The sequence below is a fragment of the Artemia franciscana genome, chromosome 7 (assembly GCF_032884065.1).
Source record: "Artemia franciscana chromosome 7, ASM3288406v1, whole genome shotgun sequence".
In the NCBI taxonomy this organism is placed as follows: domain Eukaryota; kingdom Metazoa; phylum Arthropoda; class Branchiopoda; order Anostraca; family Artemiidae; genus Artemia; species Artemia franciscana.
The window spans coordinates 38,887,327-38,909,990 of record NC_088869.1 but is presented as its reverse complement, the minus strand read 5'-3'; the positions used below and the strand labels follow the sequence as shown (position 1 = coordinate 38,909,990).

The following is a 22,664-nucleotide window of genomic DNA, read 5'->3' as shown; positions in this document are numbered from 1 at the left end:
TCCATATAGGAAAGTTAATGGAAATCTTTAGTTTTGTTTACAAATTGCTAATCTAAAAAGATTTGTTCTGGAACAAATTCTTTTAAAATCTAATTTTTTTACGATTTTTCCACTGAAAATACCAAAAAGTGTATTTTTCAATGAAAAACCCAACATAAATGTTTTTCTGAAATCTAGGGGGGAGGGAGGGGTGGAAAAATGTCCCCGCCCCAATTGATGTCAATGATGGGGAGGGGAGAAGAGTTGAAAGTGCCAATTCAATACACAATCTAAAATTGATGCATACGGATAACTATAATAGCTTCCCTTATGACTGCCATGTCAGAAACTTCTAGCGCAAAAAGTAGGTTTGGAGGCACCTGACTCCATCCCCAAAAAGTTCTGATCTTCCAGGATGTTGTACCTCTATGAGCTTACGGTAACTAACAATGTTTGCCACATAAACTTTGGCCATGACACGACACGTGTCTCAGTGTATGATGTATTAAGAATGATAATGATGGGAAAAAATGTTCGCTGTATTTAAATACATGAAAACTTTCTTTCAATAGTTAAAAAAACTTACAAAACTAACAATTTAACACAACTTAATTTTAATAATTCTTGGTTTGTCATTGCTGTTTTAGTGAAAAGCAGTACATGGAAAGCATTCATACTGGGGGTCCCAGGAACTTCTTGCTGTCCGGTTCTAAGCTGACTTAAGCGCTTCGGTATAGACTTGAGAAGATGTGTTGGTCCCCGTCCTGCGCTGGTATCCGGGACCGTTCCTTTTACCGAGGCCATAATAATTTCAATGATTTAAAGAATATGAATATTGGAACTTGGAATGTTACGACGTTAAGAAATAACTATCGTATTGACATTTTGAGTGACGATTCGAACTAGACTTATTAGAAGTTTCAGAAACTCATATCCTTGGGGTATGAAACATGAAATTAGGTGATATGGAATTTATTTTGAAGGATGGATGAAAGAATGTGGTACATAGACAGGGAACAGGACTCATGATAAATAAGGAAGCTGCTAATTCTTGCTTAGACTGACAAGGTATTAATAATAGAATACTAATCGCTCATTTTATGACTAAAAAGTTCAGGGTATCAGTTATAGTAGTATATGCCCCTGTAGAACCGACTGACAGACATACTAGTGACTCAGATGAATTTTACTTACAGTTACAAGAGCAAATAGACAGGGTCCCAGGTAGAAATATTGTATTTTATTAGGTGATTTTAACGCCCAGGTCGATAGAAATAGGGATAGATGGTATCCCAGCCTCGGTAAATTTGGTGTAGGAAAGGAAAAAAGTAATGGCCACAGACTGCTGCAATGTTGTAGGTATAACAATCCAGTTATGACCAATACGGTTTTTGGCCATAAAATGGCCCATAAGTTAACATGGTATTCACGTGATGGTAAGGCAGAAAACCTTATTGAGTGTGTTATTGCAAACTGAAGTCTGGCAGGATCAATACAAGATAAGAGGGTATATAGGAGTGTTGTTATTGATTATAAAAGTAAAGGTCACCATCTAGTAGTGTCTAGGGTTAATTTAAAGCTGAAATTTTGGAAGGGTAACTACCTCCCGGGAAGTTATGATGTTGTTGGACTCCAGGATGAAAATTTGAGAGAAAAGTTTCAGGAACAGTTGAGTTATAAACTGGAGAGTTTAAAACTTGACAATGTGGAAGATGGACGGAATAGGAAAACAATTAGCGAAGTTGCTGATGGTGTCTTAGGGAAGAAAGTTAGGAACGCAGCTAGAAAACTTTATGTTAATTAGGGGGGAGAAGGGGTTTGTACAAGAATTATCTGAATGATAGATCAAATGAAAACAAAAGGAATGTAAAGAAAGTGGAGAAAGTATTGAAATATGTACTAAGAAGGCATGAAGCGGAGGCTTTGGATAAAATTGCCAAGGATCTGGAAGATGCAGCTAGACGGCAAAATATAGTACTGGCCTGTTAATAAATTGAGAGAGAGTAGTCAATCCGGATTTGTCCCAGTTAGAGATAGGAACGGGGCTACAATTAGTGATAAGGAAATTGTTAAAGAAAGATGGGCAGAACATTTTGAGAATGTGCTAAACAAAGCTAGAGTTGCAGGAAAAGATATAGAATAAATTGAAAAAGCTTGTAATACCTTGAATGTGAAAGAAGATTTGTTTTGTGAGGAAGAATTAGCGATAGTATTAAAAGTATTAAGAAAAATAATACGGCTCCAAGTGCTGATAGTGTGGTAAATGAGTTTCTTAAATATGGTGGCTCTGATTAGAACTAAGCTACTGAAGATTATGAATATGATTTTTGAAAAACAGGAAGTACGTAGCGATTTTAATAAAACCTCATTTAACCCACTTTATGAGAAAGGTGACAGGAGTGAGTGTGGTTATTATCGAGGCATCTTTTTAGATAGAGAGATTCTGTAGACAAAGTCATGACAGGAGAACAGTGTGGTTTTAGGAAAGGTAGAGGATGTGTCAGCCAAAATTTAACTCCTAGGCTAGTAATTGAGAAATGCCTGAGCTATCAAACACCTTTGATTCTCTATTTTATAGACACAGCAAACGTTCGATTCTGTTGCTCTGTGCTTTAGTGAAGGTCTTTTCCTCGTATGGTATGCCAGACTAATATATCAAAGTGATTAATGCTATGTACGAGAATAATACTGCTGCGGTTAAGGTTGGAAATGAGGTTAGCAGCCAGTATTAAATCAGGAGTTAAGCAGGGTTGTGTTCTATCCCCCTTTATATGGATCATTTTGATAAACTTTGTTTTAAGCAGCTTAGGAAAGGCAATGGGAGACTACGGAATAAAATGTGGAGGGAAAACCCTCATGGACTTACATTATGCCGATGATTTAAGTATCCCAGTTGAAAGTGTGAGCAAAATGAATGAACTTTTAGGGGTTTTGCGAGTTCAGGGTGCTAGAATAGGTTTGAAAATGAATGTTAAGAAGACCAAGTCACTAAGGCTGGGAATAAATGAAGATGAAAAGGTGACGTTGGGTAGCGAAAAGATTGATCAGGTGGACAGCTTTACTTACCTTGGTAGTATTATTAGTAAAGACGGTGGGAGCAGCGAAGATGCCGAAAGTAGAATAGCCAAGGCTCAGGGTGTTTTTTTATCGCAGTTAAAAAAAAGTTCGGAAGAATAAAAAGATAAGACTGTAAACCAAGATCAGAATGTTGGGAGCAACTGTGATGACTGTGGTCTAATGGGGCTCTGAAGCATGGGCGCTTTGAAAAGCGGATGAAGATTTGATAGATATTTTCCAGTGAAATTGCCCAGATGACTGACCGTATTCCAAACAGTAGGCTGTACAAAAAGTGTGGTTCAATCCCGCTTTCTAGGGCTATAATAAGAGAAAGGTTGAGATGGTTTGGGCACGTTCTGCGGACGAAGGATGAAAGATTGCCGAAGACTGTCCTTTTCGGCCCGCCGTCTAGGGTTAAAAGGAAAGCGGTTCGTCCGTGGTTGGGATGGGAGGATGTCATAAAGTAGGATTTAAAGGAAATAAGAACTTCCTTGTAGGGAGTAAAGAGGGAAACTTTTAATAGACTGTGACTGGGTTGGCCTCAGGCGGCTTAATGCTGTGATGAGTTGTATTAGTAGTAGAAGTATATGAATATGGTTTTTTGGAAGTCTAAAATTTTTAGAAATATGACCGAAACGTTGCATGTAATATGCAAGGAGAATATAAATCTAATAGACATAAGAAAATTGATGTTTTAAAAATTGTTGTTTTGAACAACGTAGTAGTATTTCCTTCTTAATTTATTTGTGCAGAAAATATGATGCGGTTGGCCTTTGTGGCTATTAAAGTAATAATTCCGTCTTCTACTTATAAACTAGAAACAGGTAGTCTTTTGAATGGTCTTTCTTCATCCTATTATTCTTTTATTTTTAAGCCCTATCAATGCTTCACTTTGATCTGATGTCGATCCTTATAAATGATCTTGCCCGTTTAGCGTAACTATTTCTAGTCTTGTTTCATTTATTTTGTCAATTGCACTAAATTTTAAAATTATTGGCAGCACAAACAAAGACTTTAACATACTGTGTAATGCTTCTTTCTTTGATATCCAGCTTTGGTTATAGAACTAGGCATCTTGCTTTGCCAATTCCAGTTCATTGCTTCTGATTGAAAACTCGACAAGTTCTTGCTCAATAATTCTCTCTGTATGTACATAAACTCCTCAGACTGATTAATGACACGCATAGCATTCTCTCTCAAATGCTTGAATTGACTCTGAAGTGTGCTTTATCTCTAATGTACTCTTTTTGTGTCACATAATCTGATTGAATTGCATCGTCTTTAAATTAATTCTAAAAGGGATAATTGTAGATGTAATATATGTACAACTACTTTCTGCGCTTGCGTCCTCTCTAAATTTGCTAGTGAAGTTGCCAAGCTTATTGCAAGACAAGGTAACATAAATATCTGTTTTCACGGAAGTGTGTTCTTGATTGCAATCATCTGCTCTCGAATGATCAGTGCAAATAAATTTGCTAAAGTGTTTATTTGATGTTTACTTAACTTGGGAAAATACTTGTGATCTCTGGGAAGCAGAGGTCACTGATTAACGATAAACTAAAAAATGAATTTGGCTCTAGCATTCATATTTCAACTCGGATTTTTTCAAGTTCGACCTGTAGTTTTAGTATACTTTCTTTCGTTGGCAGTAATTTGGTAAAGTAAGGGAATAGCTGTAGTTGTTACAGTTTCAGTTCCTCCACTATTTTAAGAATTTTTTTTTTTTCACAGGACAATCGCCATATGAAGAAAAACCGAAACCTCAAAAAGGTGAGTAATATTTTGTGTTAAGTCTTGGCACTCATCCCTTAAGTGGGGACAGTAGTTCGTAAGAATCTAAAAGGCTGAAGTCTTTTTGGGAGATTAAGACATTGATCAAATTGCATGTAGATCTGGTTTAATTTAATTTATAAATTCAATGAATGATAGTTTAGGTTTACTATATTAAATCTTGGGTAGATATTTGGATGGAACATTGATCAAACTTAAGCTAACAGATAACAAAATAAATTATAGTCTAATCTTCTGGCTTCAAGCAGCATCAAAAAAAAAATTGTAGGGTGTGAAAGTGCTCAGAGCTGACTCAGGAGTGTTGACTTAGTAAAGAGCGCCTTTTCTCTCATGTATTTTTTTTTTACCGGCGTTTCGTTTAGAACGGATGGTCCTAGGAATTTGTAAGGGGATTCCTTCAATGTGAAATCGGAATCCTAAAGCTCTTTTCTGAGAGTGCAACATAGTCGGAGAGTAGCCAACACCTACCCATTCCGTTTTTCCTCCGGAAAAATATAGAACTACCCCCACCTCTTCCTCTAAGGGTTTGTATCCAATTTTAAAATAGCTATTTTTCTCAAAGTGGTTTCAAGTATCTAAAAGATGTGCCTCCAGAAGAAGTGGAGGTATGAGCCAGGTAGTCCCAGAGTCTCAAATCGCATAATTGGTCCATTTTTCAGTCATATTTTAGTAGAAAAAGTGGGAATATTGCACTTTGTTAAAACTAGCTGGAACCATCCAAGGGACTGAATTATAGATCATTGAAGACACATATTGGACGTGTGAACCTAACATGCTGCAGCTATTTTTGAGCTGAAAGATAGGCTTGTTATATCTTGTTTAAGCTGGAATCATTTAAGGATTTTCGATCCATAACCAGGTGTCCCCTGGGAACGGCGCGCGAAAACGAGATAGGTCTTAATTTGATACCAGACAAGTGCAAGCTGCATACTGAAATTTGCTTCCACTTAACGCAGCTTGATAAGTGCAAACTACAGGAATGTGAAGCTTGGCTGCAGACTGACTCGTTGTGGAAACGAGTAAGTCCTGAGTCGTGGGGAAAATCATTAAAATGGTGGAATTTCGGGGATACCAGACAGAAAAGAACCGAGTTCTGATGTTGCTAAGTTCAGTGTTTATTCAGTGATAAAAGAGCTTAGCCCTAGCTTTATTTAGTCCTCCCTTGTCGCCAAATATTTAGCTGAAAGGTTGGCAGGTAGCCGTTGTTTAAATCAGAGACATGCAGTGATTTTCAATCTATATGATTGGTCCAAGAACCTTGAGAAAGTGGTCCATCAACTCCTTTATGATCATGCGAAGCACCTATTAAGTGAGACACACTTCGGTTTTCGGAGAGGCCACTCTACTAGTCATGCTGCTATCCACCACGTTGATTACGTAAGTAATTGTCTAGAAAGGAGCAAAATTTCCCTAACAGTATTCTTTGATTTTTAAACTACTTTTATTACAGTAGATTTTATTATTTTATTAGGAAGATTGGAATGCTAAAGTATAAAAGGATCATGGTTAAAATGGTTTGATAGTTATTTGAACGGTAGGTTTATTAATGTTATGATTGACGACGTCGTCTCTACCCCATTTCCTGTAGCTTGTGGGGTCTCACAAGGCTCAGTGCTTGGTCCTCTACTGTATTTGATATATGTTGATATGATGAGGTTTTACCTGCCAGGTTCTTGTCTGACCTCGTTTGCTGATGACACTGCTTTAACATTTTCAAGTCGGTGTTTCATTTTTTGATTTTGAAAGCTAATCGTGTTTTAAATCGTTTTCATATTTTTACTAGTTTAAGCTTACTCTCTGTTAGTAATGCGAAAACAAGTTTTATTTTATGTTCAGGAGTAGGTGAGCCCAAGGACATTAATGTAAAAAAAAAAAAATTCGAAGAAGCCAGTGAAACAAGTGCACGAGACGCGATACCTCGGTTTCTACCTAGATTAAAACCTTTCATAGAAACGACATAGTGGTATTGTTGCAACGATAATTGCACAAGGAGTTGGAGCGATTCGACATTTTAAGAGTGTTTCACCGCCACAAATTTTATTAATTTTATATAATGCTTTAGTCCACCAATGTATCCCATATGGATGTGTGTTGTGGTCAAGCAAGTTTTATTAAAGGAGAACAAATTCTTCAAAGCAAAGATGTAAGACTTATTGGTGGATGCTTGGAAAATGTTAATGACAATGAGCCATGTTATAATAAACCTAAAAGGCTTAATGTTGGGCGACTTCTTGGCTACCAAGCAGGAATATTGTCGTGTCAGGTATTTCATGGTTTTACAGAGAAAATAAATCACTTCATAGTTATAGTACCCGCAATGCTGATAATCTAGTCACTGAATATAGAAGTGGAACTAGACTAGGTTTTTCTGTCAGATATCTAGGTCCTATGGTTTGGAATTCTCTACCGTAGAGCATTTGGGTGGTGGGGCACCTTAGTTTATTGAATCGAAAAATGAAAAATTTTCAATTTGGGTCTTGGTTCATAGATGATTTTTGTTTTGTTTTTCCTTTTCTTTTCTCTTTTTAATTTTTAATTTTATATTATTTTTTCCCCATTTTCATTATTAGAGATCGGTCATAATTTGGTTGTTTGTTTATCATTATTCATTTCCTTCTTTTGTTTGTTTGTTTTGTTCGGTTTTTAAGAGTTTTGTTTGTTAATTGTTTGTTGTAAATGTGGTCGCCCAGCATTAAGTGCTGTTATATCTTTCTTTCGGCAGCCACTTAGATTAGTGTTCTGTGTTATGTCATTTTGTAATTAAATGAATTAAATTGAAAAGACACAAATCACGGACCCGTGAAATTTGGCATGATTTTTTTTTAAAATTAATATTATATAACGAAAATAGGAGCGTTAAAAATCTGAGAGAAAAGAAATTTACCGGCTTCCTCTTTTTAGGAAGTTAAGAACTCGAGAAACGAGAAGAAAGAAGAAAAGAAACTCGCAAGAAGGTTTAAAAAGTTTTTAGCTGAACACAAAAAGCTTTATTCTAGCAGGCGTGAGATGCAACGTCGTTTCGAAATCTATAGGTATTTATAGCTATTAAAGCTGTTATTTTATTACCTATAAATGCTGGTTCTTAGTTTAAAATATGGATATTAATAGCGCGGTGAACTTGCAATTCTATGTCCTTCAGGGCTGGTGCTCCAGTTCGTTGTCGCAATTATTTGGTTTGGGACGGGGGTCAGCGGAGTGACTAAGTAAGCTCATCTTGAATTAACCCAGCTCTAAATGAGTTTCTGGAGCAACCTGGGGATGGGAACCAGAAAGGGTATGCAACAGCCCAGGATAGCTGGTTTCCATTGCATTTCCTGGCTGAACGGCTATGACACGGATATTAGCACCGCCGGTATAGACTGTGAAGTCTAGTGCCGTTCCTTTACCTTCTTCAGTTTTCGTTTTCTCAGTGTTGCGATGAATCAATCTATCCTGCCCAATCAAGATGCGTTTTGTATTGTCATTTATTTTTTTTTATTTTTTTATTTGAATCACGGTTTTACGGCTACTGAATATGGTTGAGCAGCCACTCAACAACCGTCTCAGACATAAAACGTGTGCAAGACATAAAACGTTAATTGCACAACAAAATTGAACAAAGTGTGGAAGTGCAAGGAGCAGAGCGAGTATTTACCGATTCGATAAAATAACAAAATTCTGTAATATCGAAGCATTCCACCGCATCCACTTCAGACACTTACTGTTTGGAATTCTTTCATTTCTACGTTAGACAGGGCTATACGGCTCAGGGAAAAGATTACTTTTGCCTCAACCGTGGAATGTTTCACAAAATCTAATTGTTACTTGAGATGGTCAGTGACCTTAAAAGGAATTAAAATGAGGGATTTATTTTGGAATTTATTAAGAAATACTTTGAAATTTACCAAAAAGAATGGTCAGATTTAACATAGCTTCCGCGAAGAAAAATTTTTTTTTCCAAAAAATAAAAAATTAAATTTTTTTTTGTCAAATTTCACTCGAATAAAAAATGGGACTCGTGTTTTAAGATGGTTGCAATAGGATAATTTTTCAGTGTTTTTTATGCGCTTATATGGTAATTCCCTCTTGTTTTCTTAGACTCGATGCTCCACCACAACCAATAGAACATATTATAAGCTTTAGTTAAATCAAAGTGTCAGGTCTATTAACGGGTATGAGGAATTTGAATGGTAAACAATGTTTTTTTTCTTTTAAATTGCCAGTGGATCTTCGATATCGAATATTGGGAAATGAAGATGAAATTCAGTTTTTTGGTTGTAATAAGTAAATTGTAATTCTTACAGTTAAGATAGAGTTCTAAATTGTATAGGTACGCTGGATTCCAATCCCTCTAATTTTTATTTGGCATTGAGGGTTCAAAATACAAAAACAATGCTTCCTGAAAAGTTTTGATTCGTTAAAATTAGAAACAAAGGTCTGTTTAATTATAAAGAAATAAATGAGTTTGATCTCAATGATTCGCTCTTACTTGAGTTTATATTTTTATTGTTAAGTAATCAGTTGTAACTGGGGTTGGGCAGAAAACACACTAGCGCAGCAGAACTTATCTTTGACAAGCATATGAACTGCAAAACATTTAGCAGCTTATATTTCATGTGAATTTGATACTTTTGTATTACGTCTCAGTCTTAAATACCTAGAGCTGTATTTCCATGACTGGTGGAATCGTCCGTTTTTTTTATTAGGAGTGAACCGGCTTTGGACATGAACATGAGAGAGAGTGGGAGAGAAGCACTAGAAATTTACCATAATAAATTATAACAAAAAAAAATATTTATTATGATAGAGAGTAAAGTGGATCCAAATAATGGATCTTATGGACTAGGGAAAATTCTTCTATTGGAGGGAATAGATTCTTAAAACTTATTTTTGTATTGCAATCTCATTTGTAACCCTATAAACAATTACTTTGAACAGGCAAATATTAGTATGTTGTCCTTTGACATTACAAATTGTTTGCCCAATCTTCAATACGTTACTTCCAATGTCCTTAAACTTCATTCTTTCTTGGAACACCAGGCAATCGAAAACGTACACTTGAAAAAATATTATGCAGGAGCTTTACAACTCTAGGCGGAACATTAATCCTTTGGAAGAGAATATAAGACAGACACATATTCAAAAATTGTGAAGTCAATGAAGCCTCAATATCCGGCAAGTCAATGTTGAAATCACCGTACTGTTCTATTGGACTATTGGTCCAGTTGGAGAGAATAGATTCTTAAAATTTATTGCATTTCATATTAAAATCTCATTTATAACCTTATAAACAATATTAGTATGTAAATATTAGTATGCTGGCCTTTGACGTTACAAACTATTTACCAAATCTTCAGTACGTTACTTTCAATATCCTTAAACTTCATTCTTTCCTGGAACACCAGGTGATCGAAAAGGTACATTAGAAAAAATATTATCCAGAAGCTTTACAAACTCTAGTCGGAACATTGATCCCTTGGAAGTGACCATAAGACAAACACATAATCAATAATTGAGAAGTCAATGAAGCCTCAATATCCAGCAACTCAATGTTGATTTCACCGCACTGTTCTATTGGACTATTGGTACAATTGGAGGGAATATTCTTAAAACTTATTGCATGTCATATTGTAATCATATTTATAACTCTATAAACAATATTAGTATGCTGGCCTTTGACATTACAAATATTTGTCCAATCTTAATTAGTTACTTTCAATATCCTTGAACTTTATTCTTTCCTGGAACACTGGGCGATCGAAAAGGTACACTAAAAAAAATTATTATCCAGAAATTCTTGACGAAACATTAATTCTTTGGAAGTGACCATAAGATAAGCATATTCAATAATTGAGAAGTCAATGAAGCCTCAATATCAATCAAGTCAATGTTGAAGTCATCGTAGTGTCCCCTTGTGCTTATTTGGATCGTCTCGAACCCCCGCTTGTCGATTGTTTCCCACTTTGGGTTCAAGACTATCATGCTGACGTAACTCTTGATTTGGCGCTTACCTAAATTTACTAGAAAATTAATCAATCAACCGAATCAGACGTCATATTAAATTCCTGACAGTTCAGATAAAGATTCTACTATTCATCGATCCACCTTGCCGACACTGGACTTCCTCAAAATCATAACTAAATACAAATTTAGGGACTGGGGGGGGGAGAGAAACTGAAATCATCAAAGTCAAATTTGTATTAACACTTTGTTAAAATAGTCGTACAGATTGTGGTTCCGTATGTCAACAATACTGCAAAACTCCCCGTGGTACAACAAGATCCCGTAACCGCTATATATTTGAGGCTTATAACCACTATGTATTAGACATTAAAACCCAAAATTTTGAACTGCGAATTGAAGCTCAAAATATAGTTTATAGCGATATATGTAAAACCAACAACCAAACCATACATAAGGCTGCTTAATTTAAACGTGCAATATCAAATATTCTTAAAGTACCAAGGACGCTAGTTAAGAATTCTAATTCTTTAAATTGGTTTAGTGAAAACTTGAAAAACCAAATACATCTAAAAAAGATCATTTTGACATATTCCCACTAGCCTATATTTGTCCAATTGCTAACGGTTGTAGTACCCTATTGATTTTTGGAATGCTGGACTATATGATGTTCGGTTCAGTTTCCTGTATAAAGAGGAGAAGTTTTCGCTTGTTTTTTTTTTTCGTAATTCAGCAAAGCAGCTAGGAGAAACTTCACGCAATGAAAAATATCCTAACATTTATGTAACAACCAAAAGAAGAATCGTGGAAAATCCCTTTCGGAAAATGTCTTTTTTGAAACCTGAATAAAGGATTTCTGTCAAATTTTTGTGGGGCCTAAAAAATCAGTTACACAAACATTCGAGAAGCTAGCTGGCGCCTTCGGGACAAAACTTTATCTACAGCGAGTGTGTCCAAATGGCATAAACAGTTTCTCGAGGAATGGGACATATCTGCAGTTACTAGCCAGAACATTTCTTAAGTTCACGAAGTGATAGAATGAATGTTTATGCAGTGAGTAAGCTAGTTGGCGTGAATACAGAAGCTGTTGTGATTCCTTTCAACTGATTGTTCGACTATACAATTACCAATAGCAGTGCCGTAATAATATGTGCGTGGACATGCTAGAATGCGTAAAGAACGAGCCAGTTTTGTTCGAGTTGGTTGTTACTTGCGATGAAACATGACAGTTCATTTACTACCCTGAAAATAGACGGCAATTAATGATATCCAAGTCTCCAGGATCCTCAACACCACAGCCTGTGTTTCAGATCAATACCTGATAATTTGTCAAGCTCAAAATTCAAATCAATACTGATTTACTTCTTTAATATTAATTGAATTTTAATGGTTTCTGGGTTCTGAGTGGTCCTAGAAGAAACAATAGAAATGAAGGCCATAACGGTGCTGTGAGGGGTGGCTGTTTCACCAAGACAATGCTCTTGTTTACGAGGCACCATAAGTGAAGTAGTTTCTTACCAGTAAGGTAAATAGTGTGATATACCATTCAGCTGATCTGACTGCCCGTTGTTTTTTAATTTTCTAAAATCAAATAAGTGGTGGTTGTCTTTTTGTATTTGGATCTTCCCATTAAGATTTTATGATTATCATTTCGAAACGTTACATTTTTTTTACGTTGGTTTCTTTTAATTTTCTCTACTTTTATTTTACTAAAGTAGTTTCTGCGTTTCAAATTTGAAGTTGTCCGAAGTTGGACCTCATTCGCAAATTCTGCAATTAACTTTTGTAAACTTGTTTTTGTTTCTTTTCCAGGCAAAACCAAAATATTATAAAAGAACTTCAAGAAAACGAGCAAGGAACAGCTGTTTACGGAGACACGTTTTTTGCCGATTTGACACGTAACTTTCATTGATTATGTTTTATCATCACAAATTTGTTGGTTAGTTGCGAGTGCAATATTAAAAGAACTTCCAGGCCAAAAAAATTTTAAATGAAAATTTCTTTATGTAATAATTTGCTCTAAAGTTTGGTTTTTTTTTCGGCACATGCTTGAAACCCTTGTATACTTAGTTGATAATTTCATTTTGAAGATTTTCGTTTTAAATACGTCCCAAATAATTTCTGTACGAAATTATTTTTGCTTGTTGATATCTGTTTCCGTACATCAACAAAATTGTCGCCTTCAGATTCCATTTGAAGATTTTCGTTTTAAATACGTCCCAAATAATTTCTGTACGAAATTATTTTTGCTTGTTGATATCTGTTTCCGTACATCAACAAAATTCTCGCTTCAGAGGTAGTTTTGTAAAGGGTTGCCGCATGTTGCGGTGTAAATGATGTAGATTTCCAGTCTATGTTTTGATAAAAAATCATTCTCTGACGTCGTACGATTATAAAAAATTTTGTACAGGATAGCTTATAATACTGTCCGGTAATCTAAACATCCTGTCTTTTACAAAAATGAGAAGCAAAATTAATAGGTTTTGACGATTTTTAATCATATAATAAACACTCGGTTTTCCTTCACTTATTATTATTTTCCTCTTTATGTACTTTCACCATAGTATCAGAATTGACTTTCTTTTTGGTTGCAGAAAGAATCTAAGTTACTTAGTAGCTACTACTTTAGGTAATTTGTGTATTTCATAATACAAAGTAAAAAAATAATAAAAAATCTTGACGATAACGGTTAATGGTCTTTAAATAAATTCCAAGATCACATCCTCTTTATAATCAACATCTTAGCAAAAAAAAAAAGAACCTTTTAGTAAATATTTTATAAATGCAGTGTACACAAATTGTAATTTAATTGTGGAACCATGTCTGGGATCCATTTTTACAAAAAACAAATCAAATTACTAACACGTAGCCTATTGACAAAAATCAACTTGCTGTTCATGTAATTAGTAAATAACGGTGTTCATATTTTAACTGAAGCTTTACACTCCACTGTGCTGTAGCAGAAACATATTAAGCAGTAAAGAACAAACTGAACAGGAAAGATCTGGTGAACTTATAATGTTCAAATTGCAACCCTTTTTCTTCGAGAGCCTTGCAACTAACAAATACTAACAATTAACTAATGCTGACACAAAAAATTTTTAATTTGTAATCTAAATGGAGTTATGCTTAGGAAACTACATTGTAATTCCTCTTCGAGTTCAATATAAAACTTTAAAGAGAAGTATTTGTGCAGAACATGCTTGGAGAGACGCTCAGTTGTAAATTTGGATTTGAAAACGTATTATATGACAAACCTATGAAAATATTGGAAAATTGTTAGAATATGAGATTTTGAGGGAGGAGATTGGAGGATGTACAAGAAGACAAGTCAGAACACTAGAAGCGATCAGAATTTTCATATGCGGGGTGTACATAATCATTCTAATTAGGTTTTTCTGAAACTGGCATTCACTTCCGCAATACTTACTTTAAAAGAAATTTAAATTAATTTTTCCTAAAATTTAACAAATATTGGCAATTGGGCTCGTTTCATTATCATTCCATTCATAATCTACTCTGAAGATTTTTTCGAATAGATTTTTTTTTGCGTGTTTTGACACGGAACGACTCAATACGCGTTCCGTTCCATGGTATTTTCTATGTTCCCAATTTTTTTTAATGTATCGATGGACGATTCAAAAAATAAAAAGAAGGAATCAAAGAGATTGATTAATATTTAGTTACTTTTTGTGTAGATTATTCCGAAGTCTTTGGATATTGTATACTAAATAAGTCTTTAACCTGGGGAAAAAGTTGGTTAAGCATATGATTTAGGATTGGAGAGAAAAAATAGGCTGTGTTCGTATGATTCTCTGTCAAAAATTAAATACTTTGGTCAAACGAGATGGGCTAAACTGTCCGACTAGGGGGCAATTTAAACAGTTCAGGGCTAAAAAGGAAACAGGGTGTAACATGGGCTCAATCCTTTTGTAGTAAATTAGATAAGTACAACCACCCTAGTACGAAACAGTCCGCCTTAATTTTTCTAATAATTCTTATATATTTGTTATTTAGAGGAAGAATTTCAATATCACAAGGGCTTAAACATGTCTTACAAAAGACAAGAAACACTTCTAAAGAAAGCAGTAATTCCTAAGCAATCTGCTCCTGAAGAATTTGATTGGAGAAATAAGTCAGCAGTTACGCCTGTGAAGAATCAAGTAAGTTTGGTTCCCATTTTGAGGTTTTACAACCCGTTTACGCTTATCATAGTCAACACAGTGGTACTGATTTAGTAAAGAGCCATCTGCCTCGAACATTATTTTTCTTGCTAAATTTTGTCTTCTGTCTCGTCATAAAATATGGAGGATCATAGCAGGTTAAGAGAGGGGAGCTCATTCGATTGTACATTTTGAGATCAAAGCTGCATTTGATAGAAAAGTGAGAATATAATTCTCCTCCTGAGGCCACCCCCTCCTTAAAAATGTGGTGAATGGTAGACACTAAGTACCTTCTTTGCTTGAAGCTAAACAAAGTCACTAGGAAACTCGGCTCATTTTTAATAACGATCGTTTAAGGAGGCTATATCACAATCCAAGGACATAAACGAAAATTTTATGGGCTAGTTAATGAGTACAAAGGCTGCTTAACATACAACAATATAATTTGTAGCTGTTATCACGTCGCTTATACAGTTGATTATTTAATCGAAATAGCTTTTAAAAACACGATCATTGTTTTCATGATGCATGTTTTGGTTCCAAGGGAAAAATTCCATAGTCAATGGTTCTGTGTCTAAAAAATAAAAGAACGGTATAATAACACATTTTATTTTTATTACACAAAGTGTAAAACTAAATCTTTTTTTTATTTTATCCTTGAAATTGTATATTTTACTACCACAAGAGATCTGTATGCATATGCATCGAGATTTTTTTTTTCGATTGACCCGAATTACGCATTGTTTTGTCATGGCTTAATGGAAGACGAATATACCTAAAAAAAGTCTAGATGTGGTTCAGCTCCCACAATTGCAGCGAGAGAATTGAAATACCTTCCAATAAGCTGGATAGAAGTCCAAAGAAATATATCTATATATATAAAAATAAGTTGTCTGTGTGTGTGTGGGTCTGTCGGGTGACGTCATGTTTGTGTGTCGACTGACGTCATGTTTTCAACTGACGAAATTACAGACCGGGACATCGGGACACAAATGACGACCGGGAAACCGGCACATAGGGAATATAAATGACGACACTCAAAGAGAAAGCGACCGGGACAAAAGGAATGTTCGATTAGCAATCACCATCAACAAAGCACCGGGACACAAATGACGACCGGGACACAGGGAGTATAAATGACGACCAGGACATAAGTAAAAAAAAACTATATATATATATATATATATATATATATATATATATATATATATATATATATATATATATATATATATATATATATGTATATATATATATATATATATATATATATGTATATATATATATATATATGTATATATATATATATATGTATATATATATGTATATATATATATATATATATATATATATATATATATATATATATATATATATATATATATATATATATATATATATATATATATATATATATATATATATATATATATATATATATATATATATATATAAGAGCAATGCTCAAACGTCTGGTGAGATTTCTTGAAGCTAAATTTTTTTTTCCATCAGCATCAGTTTGGGTTTTGCGCAAAGTATTCTACAGAACATGCTTGTAATAGACTTCTTCAGTTTATACGACGATCTTTAGATTCTAATCTTATTCCTGCAGCCATGTTTCTTGATGTAAAGAAAGCTTTTGACAGCCTAACACATAAGATTCTCATTGGTAAACTTTGTCATTTTGGTGTCCGTGGGGAAGCATTGTCTTGGTTCTCGTCATACCTAACTGACAGATCTATCGCCACAGAAGTTACAGACGAAAAAGTTCCAATTGAATACGGAGTACCCCAAGGTTCTCATCTTGGGACAACCCTCTTCCTCATATATGTGAACGATCTCTACCGACTTTTAAACACCCCAATTAACAATGTTTGCTGTGGATTGTGTCACAAATCTTACTCTCAGAGTACGTTGGTGTTCACACCTGATAGTCAGGAAGAATTAATAGCATTTGCAGATGACACTACTTTAGGTGCTGCAGCTCCGGATGAATCATCCCTTATTCTAAAGCTTCATGCAATGACTGAGAAAATACTCTTTTGGTTTGACATAAATCAACTAACTTTAAATGTAAAAAAGTCCTACCTTCTTATTTTTTCTCGTAAAGGTGTGAGCTGCCCCACAATTACTGAGCTTCATACACCAAGAGGCTCTATAGGTCGTCCCCTGGATCGATATGTGCGATTCCTGGGAGTTCTTTTGGATGAAAATTTATCATTTAAGTGGCATGTTCAAATAATAAGAGTGAAAATTTCCCGTGGACTTGGAATCATCCGAAAATTAAAGCGTTTATTCCCTTTCCCTATCCTCCGTATTTTATACTTTTCTCTGATTTACCCTTATATATGCTACTGATCGTCTGTGTGGATGTTCACATTTCCCTCAGTACTTGCTCCTATTCACAATCTTTACGAGAAAGCGGCAAGAATTCTCCAGTCGGCTACACACACTCCTCTTGACCTCCTCAAAATTAAAGATATTTATGTTTTATCTCTATCTTCGTTGGCATATCAATACTTCCAGGGAGATCTCCCATGTTGTTTTTCGGGACGGCTTAAACTAGTAGGGGAAGTAAATTTGTATATCGTTCGTAACCGGGAGGATGTGATGATTCCCGCTAGTCCCTCGGTTCGTTCAGACTTCGGCCTGGCTGTGACTGTGGGACGTGCTTGGAACTTGGTTCCCGCTAAGATCCGGCAGTCACGAACACTTGGCTCCTTTAAGAGACAGATGAAAAGTTTCTTATTAAAGGCTTCTTATTAAATGTTTCTTATGGTTTATTCATTATTTTTTTTTCTTTTTTGGGTTGTTAAGTTGTCTGTGTCTGTGTGGGTCTGTCTGTCGGGTGACGTCATGTTTGTCGACTGACGAAATTACAGACCGGGACATCGGGACACAAATGACGACCGGGACACCGGCAAGCACCGGGACACAAATGATAACCGGGACACAGGGAGTATAAATGACAACCAGGACATAAATAAAAAAAAAACTAAAATACCTAAAAAAAAAGGTAAAAACTATAAAAAAACTAAAAAGAAAAAAAAACTAAAAACTAATATAAAAACTAAAAAAGCTAAAAAACTAAAAATACTAAGAAAAAAAGGAAAAAAATTAAAAATAAAGGAAGAAAACAAAACTAAAAAAAATAAAAATAAAAAAAGAAACTAAAAAGAAAAAAAAGAAAAAAAACTAAAAAAAGTAAAAACCAAAAAAAAAAAAACTAAAAAGAAAAAAAAGGGAAAAATAAAAAAATTTATTTCATCATATACCATTTCAAAAACGAATGCATATACAGACCGGGACACCGGAATACAAATGACAACCGGGACACAGGGAGTATAAATGACGACCGGGACACAGGGACACAACTACAACGGGGACGCCGGGGAGCAGAGGGGGATATATAAATGACGAAGGGGACACAAGGAATGTTCGATTAGCAATCACCATCAACAAAACTCAAGGGCAATCATTAGAATCATGAGGTATCACTAAAAAAACTAAAAAAAAGGTAAAAACTAAAAAAAAGACCAATTCAAAAACGAATGTATATACAGACCGGGACAACGGGACACAAATGACGACCGGGACACCAGGACATAAGGAATATAAATGACGCCCAGGACACTCAAAGAGAAATCACAGACTGGGACACCGGGACACAAATGACGACCGGGACTCAGGGAATATAAATGACGACCTGGACACACGGACACAACTACAACGGGGACGCCGGGGGGCACAGGGGGATATATAAATGACACAAAAACAACAAAAAACAAAACACAAAAAATCGCTCGAGGCTCTGGATCAATGCTTGAAAGATTTGCGAGGGAAGTTGAAACCCTTTGGCTGCACATTAATATTGCTTGCGGGAGATTTCAGGCAAACATTACCTATAATACCGAGATCAACCCCTGCAGACGAAATGAATGCTTGCCTGAAAAATTCTAATTTATGGACACACGTAAAAACATTAAAATTAGCTACAAATATGCGTGTCTGATTGCAAAACGATGACTCTGGTCAAACATTTTCAGATCAATTGCTGGCAATTGGAAACGGAAAGCTCCCAGTAGACTCAATTTCAGGACGTATACAACTACCTGCTGATTTCTGTAATTTAGTGACGTCCAAAAATGAATTGATTGAAAAAGTATTTCCGAATATTCTAAACAATTATAAAAATAATAAATGGCTAAGTGAAAGAGCGATTCTCGCACCCAAAAATATAGACGTCCACGAAATCAACAATATTGTTTTGACCAAGATTCGAGACCAGGCAGTCCTTTACAAGTCAGTCGACACAGTTTTGGAACCAAATGAAGTGGTTAATTATCCATCTGAATTTTTAAATTCCGTGGATCTTTCAGGGTTTCCACCACACGTGCTACAACTAAAAATAGGCGTACCGATAATACTTTTAAGAAATATCAACCCACCAAAGCTTTGCAATGGCACGCGACTTGCCGTAAAAAAAACAATGGAAAACCTAATAGAGGCCACAATCTTGACAGGGCCTTTTGAGGGTGAGGCTGTTCTTATTCCTCGCATTCCCATGATTCCAACGGATCTGCCTTTTCAATTTAAAAGATTGCAATTCCCAATTCGATTAGCATTTGCAATCACCATTAACAAAGCTCAAGGTCAATCATTAGAAAAATGTGGTATAGATCTTAATACTGATTGTTTTTCCCATGGACAATTGTACGTTGCATGTTCGAGGGTCGGTAAACCTGACAATCTATTTATATGCAGCGACAATTTGACAGCGAAGAATGTTGTATATTCGCAAGTTTTACGCAGTTAATTTGTATTGTATCTATCTATCTATCTATCTATATAAAAACGAGTTGTGTGTATGCATGTTTGTTTGTTTGTAGGTGGGACACAGGGACACAACTACAATGGCGCGTAACTAATATGGCGCGTAACGACTTACGCGCGCGGGGGGCTTGGGGGGCGCGAAGCGCCCCACCAACTAGGTGTTGGGGTGGCGCGAAGCGCCACCCCAACAGCTAGTATATATATATATATCTATCTATATTCACAGGTGGGACATAGGGACACAACTACAATGGCGCGTAACTAATATGGCGCGTAACGACTTACGCGTGCGGGGGGGTTTGGGGGGGGGGGGCGCGAAGCGCCTCCACCAACTAGGTGTTGGGGTGCACCACCAGCTGTTGGGGTGGTGCGAAGCACCACCCCAACAGCTAGTATATATATATAAATAAGTTGTCTGTGGGTCTGTCGACTGACGTCATGTTTGTGTGTCGACTGACGTCATGTTTTCGACTGACGAAATTACAGACCGGGACATTGGGACACAAATGACGACCGGGACACTGGCCAATAGGGAATATAAATGACGACCGGGACACTCAAAGAGAAAGCGACCGGGACACAAGGAATGTTCGATTAGCAATCACCATCAACAAAGCACCGGGACACAAATGACGACCGGGACACAGGGAGTATAAATGACGACCAGGACATAAGTAAAAAAAAACTAAAAAAAAAGGTAAAAACTACAAAAAAACTAAAAAGAAAAAAAAAGAAAAACTAATAAAAAAGCTAAAAAATTACAATAAAAAAAAAAAAAAAAAAAAAATAAAATAAAAAAAAAGGAAAAAAAATGAAAAATAAAGGAGAAAAACTAAAAAAAAATAAAAAAAAAGAAAAAAGAAAAAAAACTAAAAAAAAACAAAAAAAAGTAAAAACCAAAAAAAAACTAAAAACAAAAAAGGGGAAAAATACAAAAAATTTTTTCATCATATACCATTTCAAAAACGAATGTATATACAGACCGGGACACCGGGATACAAATGACGACCGGGACACAGGGAATATAAATGACGACCGGGACACAGGGACACAACTACAACGGGGACGCCGGGGGGCACAGGGGGATATATAAATGACGATGGGGACACAGGGAATGTTCGATTAGCAATCACCATCAACAAAGCTCAAGGGCAATCATTAGAATCATGAGGTATAACTAAAAAAACTAAAACTAAAAAAAAAGTAAAAAACTAAAAACTAAAAAAAAGACCAATTCAAAAACGAATGTATATACAGACCGGGACACCGTGACACAAATGACGACCGGGACACAAGGAATATAAATGACGCCCGGGACACTCAAAGAGAAATCACAGACTGGGACACCGGGACACAAATGACGACCGGGACACAGGGAATATAAATGACGACCGGGACACAGGGACAACTACAACGGGGACGCCGGGGGGCACAGGGGGATATATAAATGACGACGGCGACACAGGGAATGGTCGATTAGCAATCACTATCAACAAAGCTCAAGGGCAATCATTAGAATCATGAGGTATAGATCTGAATACGGATTGTTTTCCCATGGACCATTATATGTTGCATGTTCAAGAGTCTGTAAACCTGACAATCTATTTATATGCACAGACAATGGGACAGCAAAGAATGTTGTATTTGCAAGTTTTACGTAGTTAAAAACATATATATATATATATATATATATATATATATATATATATATATATATATATATATATATATATATATCTATATTCACAGGTGGGACATAGGGACACAACTACAATGGCGCGTAACGACTTACGCGCGCGGGGGGGGGCGCGATGCGCCCCCACCAACTAGGTGTTGGGGTGGCGCGAAGCGCCACCCCAACAGCAAGTATCTATATATATATATAAATAAGTTGTCTGTCTGTCTGTCGAGTGACGTCATTATATGACGTCTGAATTATTTCATCATATACCAATTCAAAAACGAATGTATTCAAGCCGAAGTAGCTGAGTTGGTAAAGCGTTATGTTCCAGGTTCTAGGTCCGAGAGGTTCCAGGTTCGAACCTTGGCTTTAGCATTAATACAAAAGAAAAAAAACAAAAAAGGTAAAAACTACTAAAAAGAAAAAAATAAAAAAAAAATAAAAAAGCTAAAAAACTGAAAAAAAAGGTAAAAAACTGAAAACTAAAAAAGAAAAAAAACTACAAAAAACTAAAAAAAAGGTAAAAACTACAAAAAAAAACTAAAAAGAAAAAAACAGCTAAAAACTAATAAAAAAAACTAAAACAAACTAAAACAAACTAAAAAAAAACTAAAAAACAACTAAAAAACAACTAAAAAAAAACTAAAAAAACTAAAAAAAAAAAAAAAAAAAAAAAACTAGAAAAAGGAAAAAAAATGAAAAAAAAGGAGAAAAAGAAAACTAAAAACCGGGACACAGGGAATATAAATGACGACCGGGACACTCAAAGAGAAATTACAGAATGGGACACTGGGACACAAATAACGACCGGGAGATATAAATGACCGGGACACTCAAAGATAAATTACAGAGCGGGACACCGGGACACAAATGACGACCTGGACACCGGGACACAGGGAATATAAATGACGACCGGGACGCTCAAAGAGAAATTACAGACTGGGACACAAATGACGACCGGGATACTGGGAATATAAATGACGACTGGGACACAACTACAACGGGGATGCTGGGGGCACAGGGGGATATATAAATGACGACGGGGACACGGGGAATGTTCGATTAGCAATCACCATCAACAAAGCTCAAGGGCAATCATTAGAATAATGAGGTATAGATCTGAATACGGATTGTTTTTCCCATGGACAATTTTATGTTGCATGTTCAAGAGTCGGTAAACCTGACAATCTATTTATATGCACAGACAATGGGACATCGAA

General features: G+C 35.7%; 1 protein-coding gene across 1 annotated transcript in view; it reads left to right on the top strand.

Annotated features, from left to right (window-relative positions):
• LOC136029689 (putative cysteine proteinase CG12163) overlaps window positions 1–22,664 on the top strand; it is a 46,046-nt gene that overhangs the window by 5,599 nt on the left and 17,783 nt on the right. The window contains exons 3-6 of the mRNA XM_065708193.1: window positions 4,768–4,806; window positions 7,729–7,859; window positions 12,580–12,665; window positions 14,785–14,930. Coding sequence (XP_065564265.1) covers window positions 4,768–4,806; window positions 7,729–7,859; window positions 12,580–12,665; window positions 14,785–14,930 — 402 coding nt within the window. The remainder of the gene's footprint in view (window positions 1–4,767; window positions 4,807–7,728; window positions 7,860–12,579; window positions 12,666–14,784; window positions 14,931–22,664) is intronic.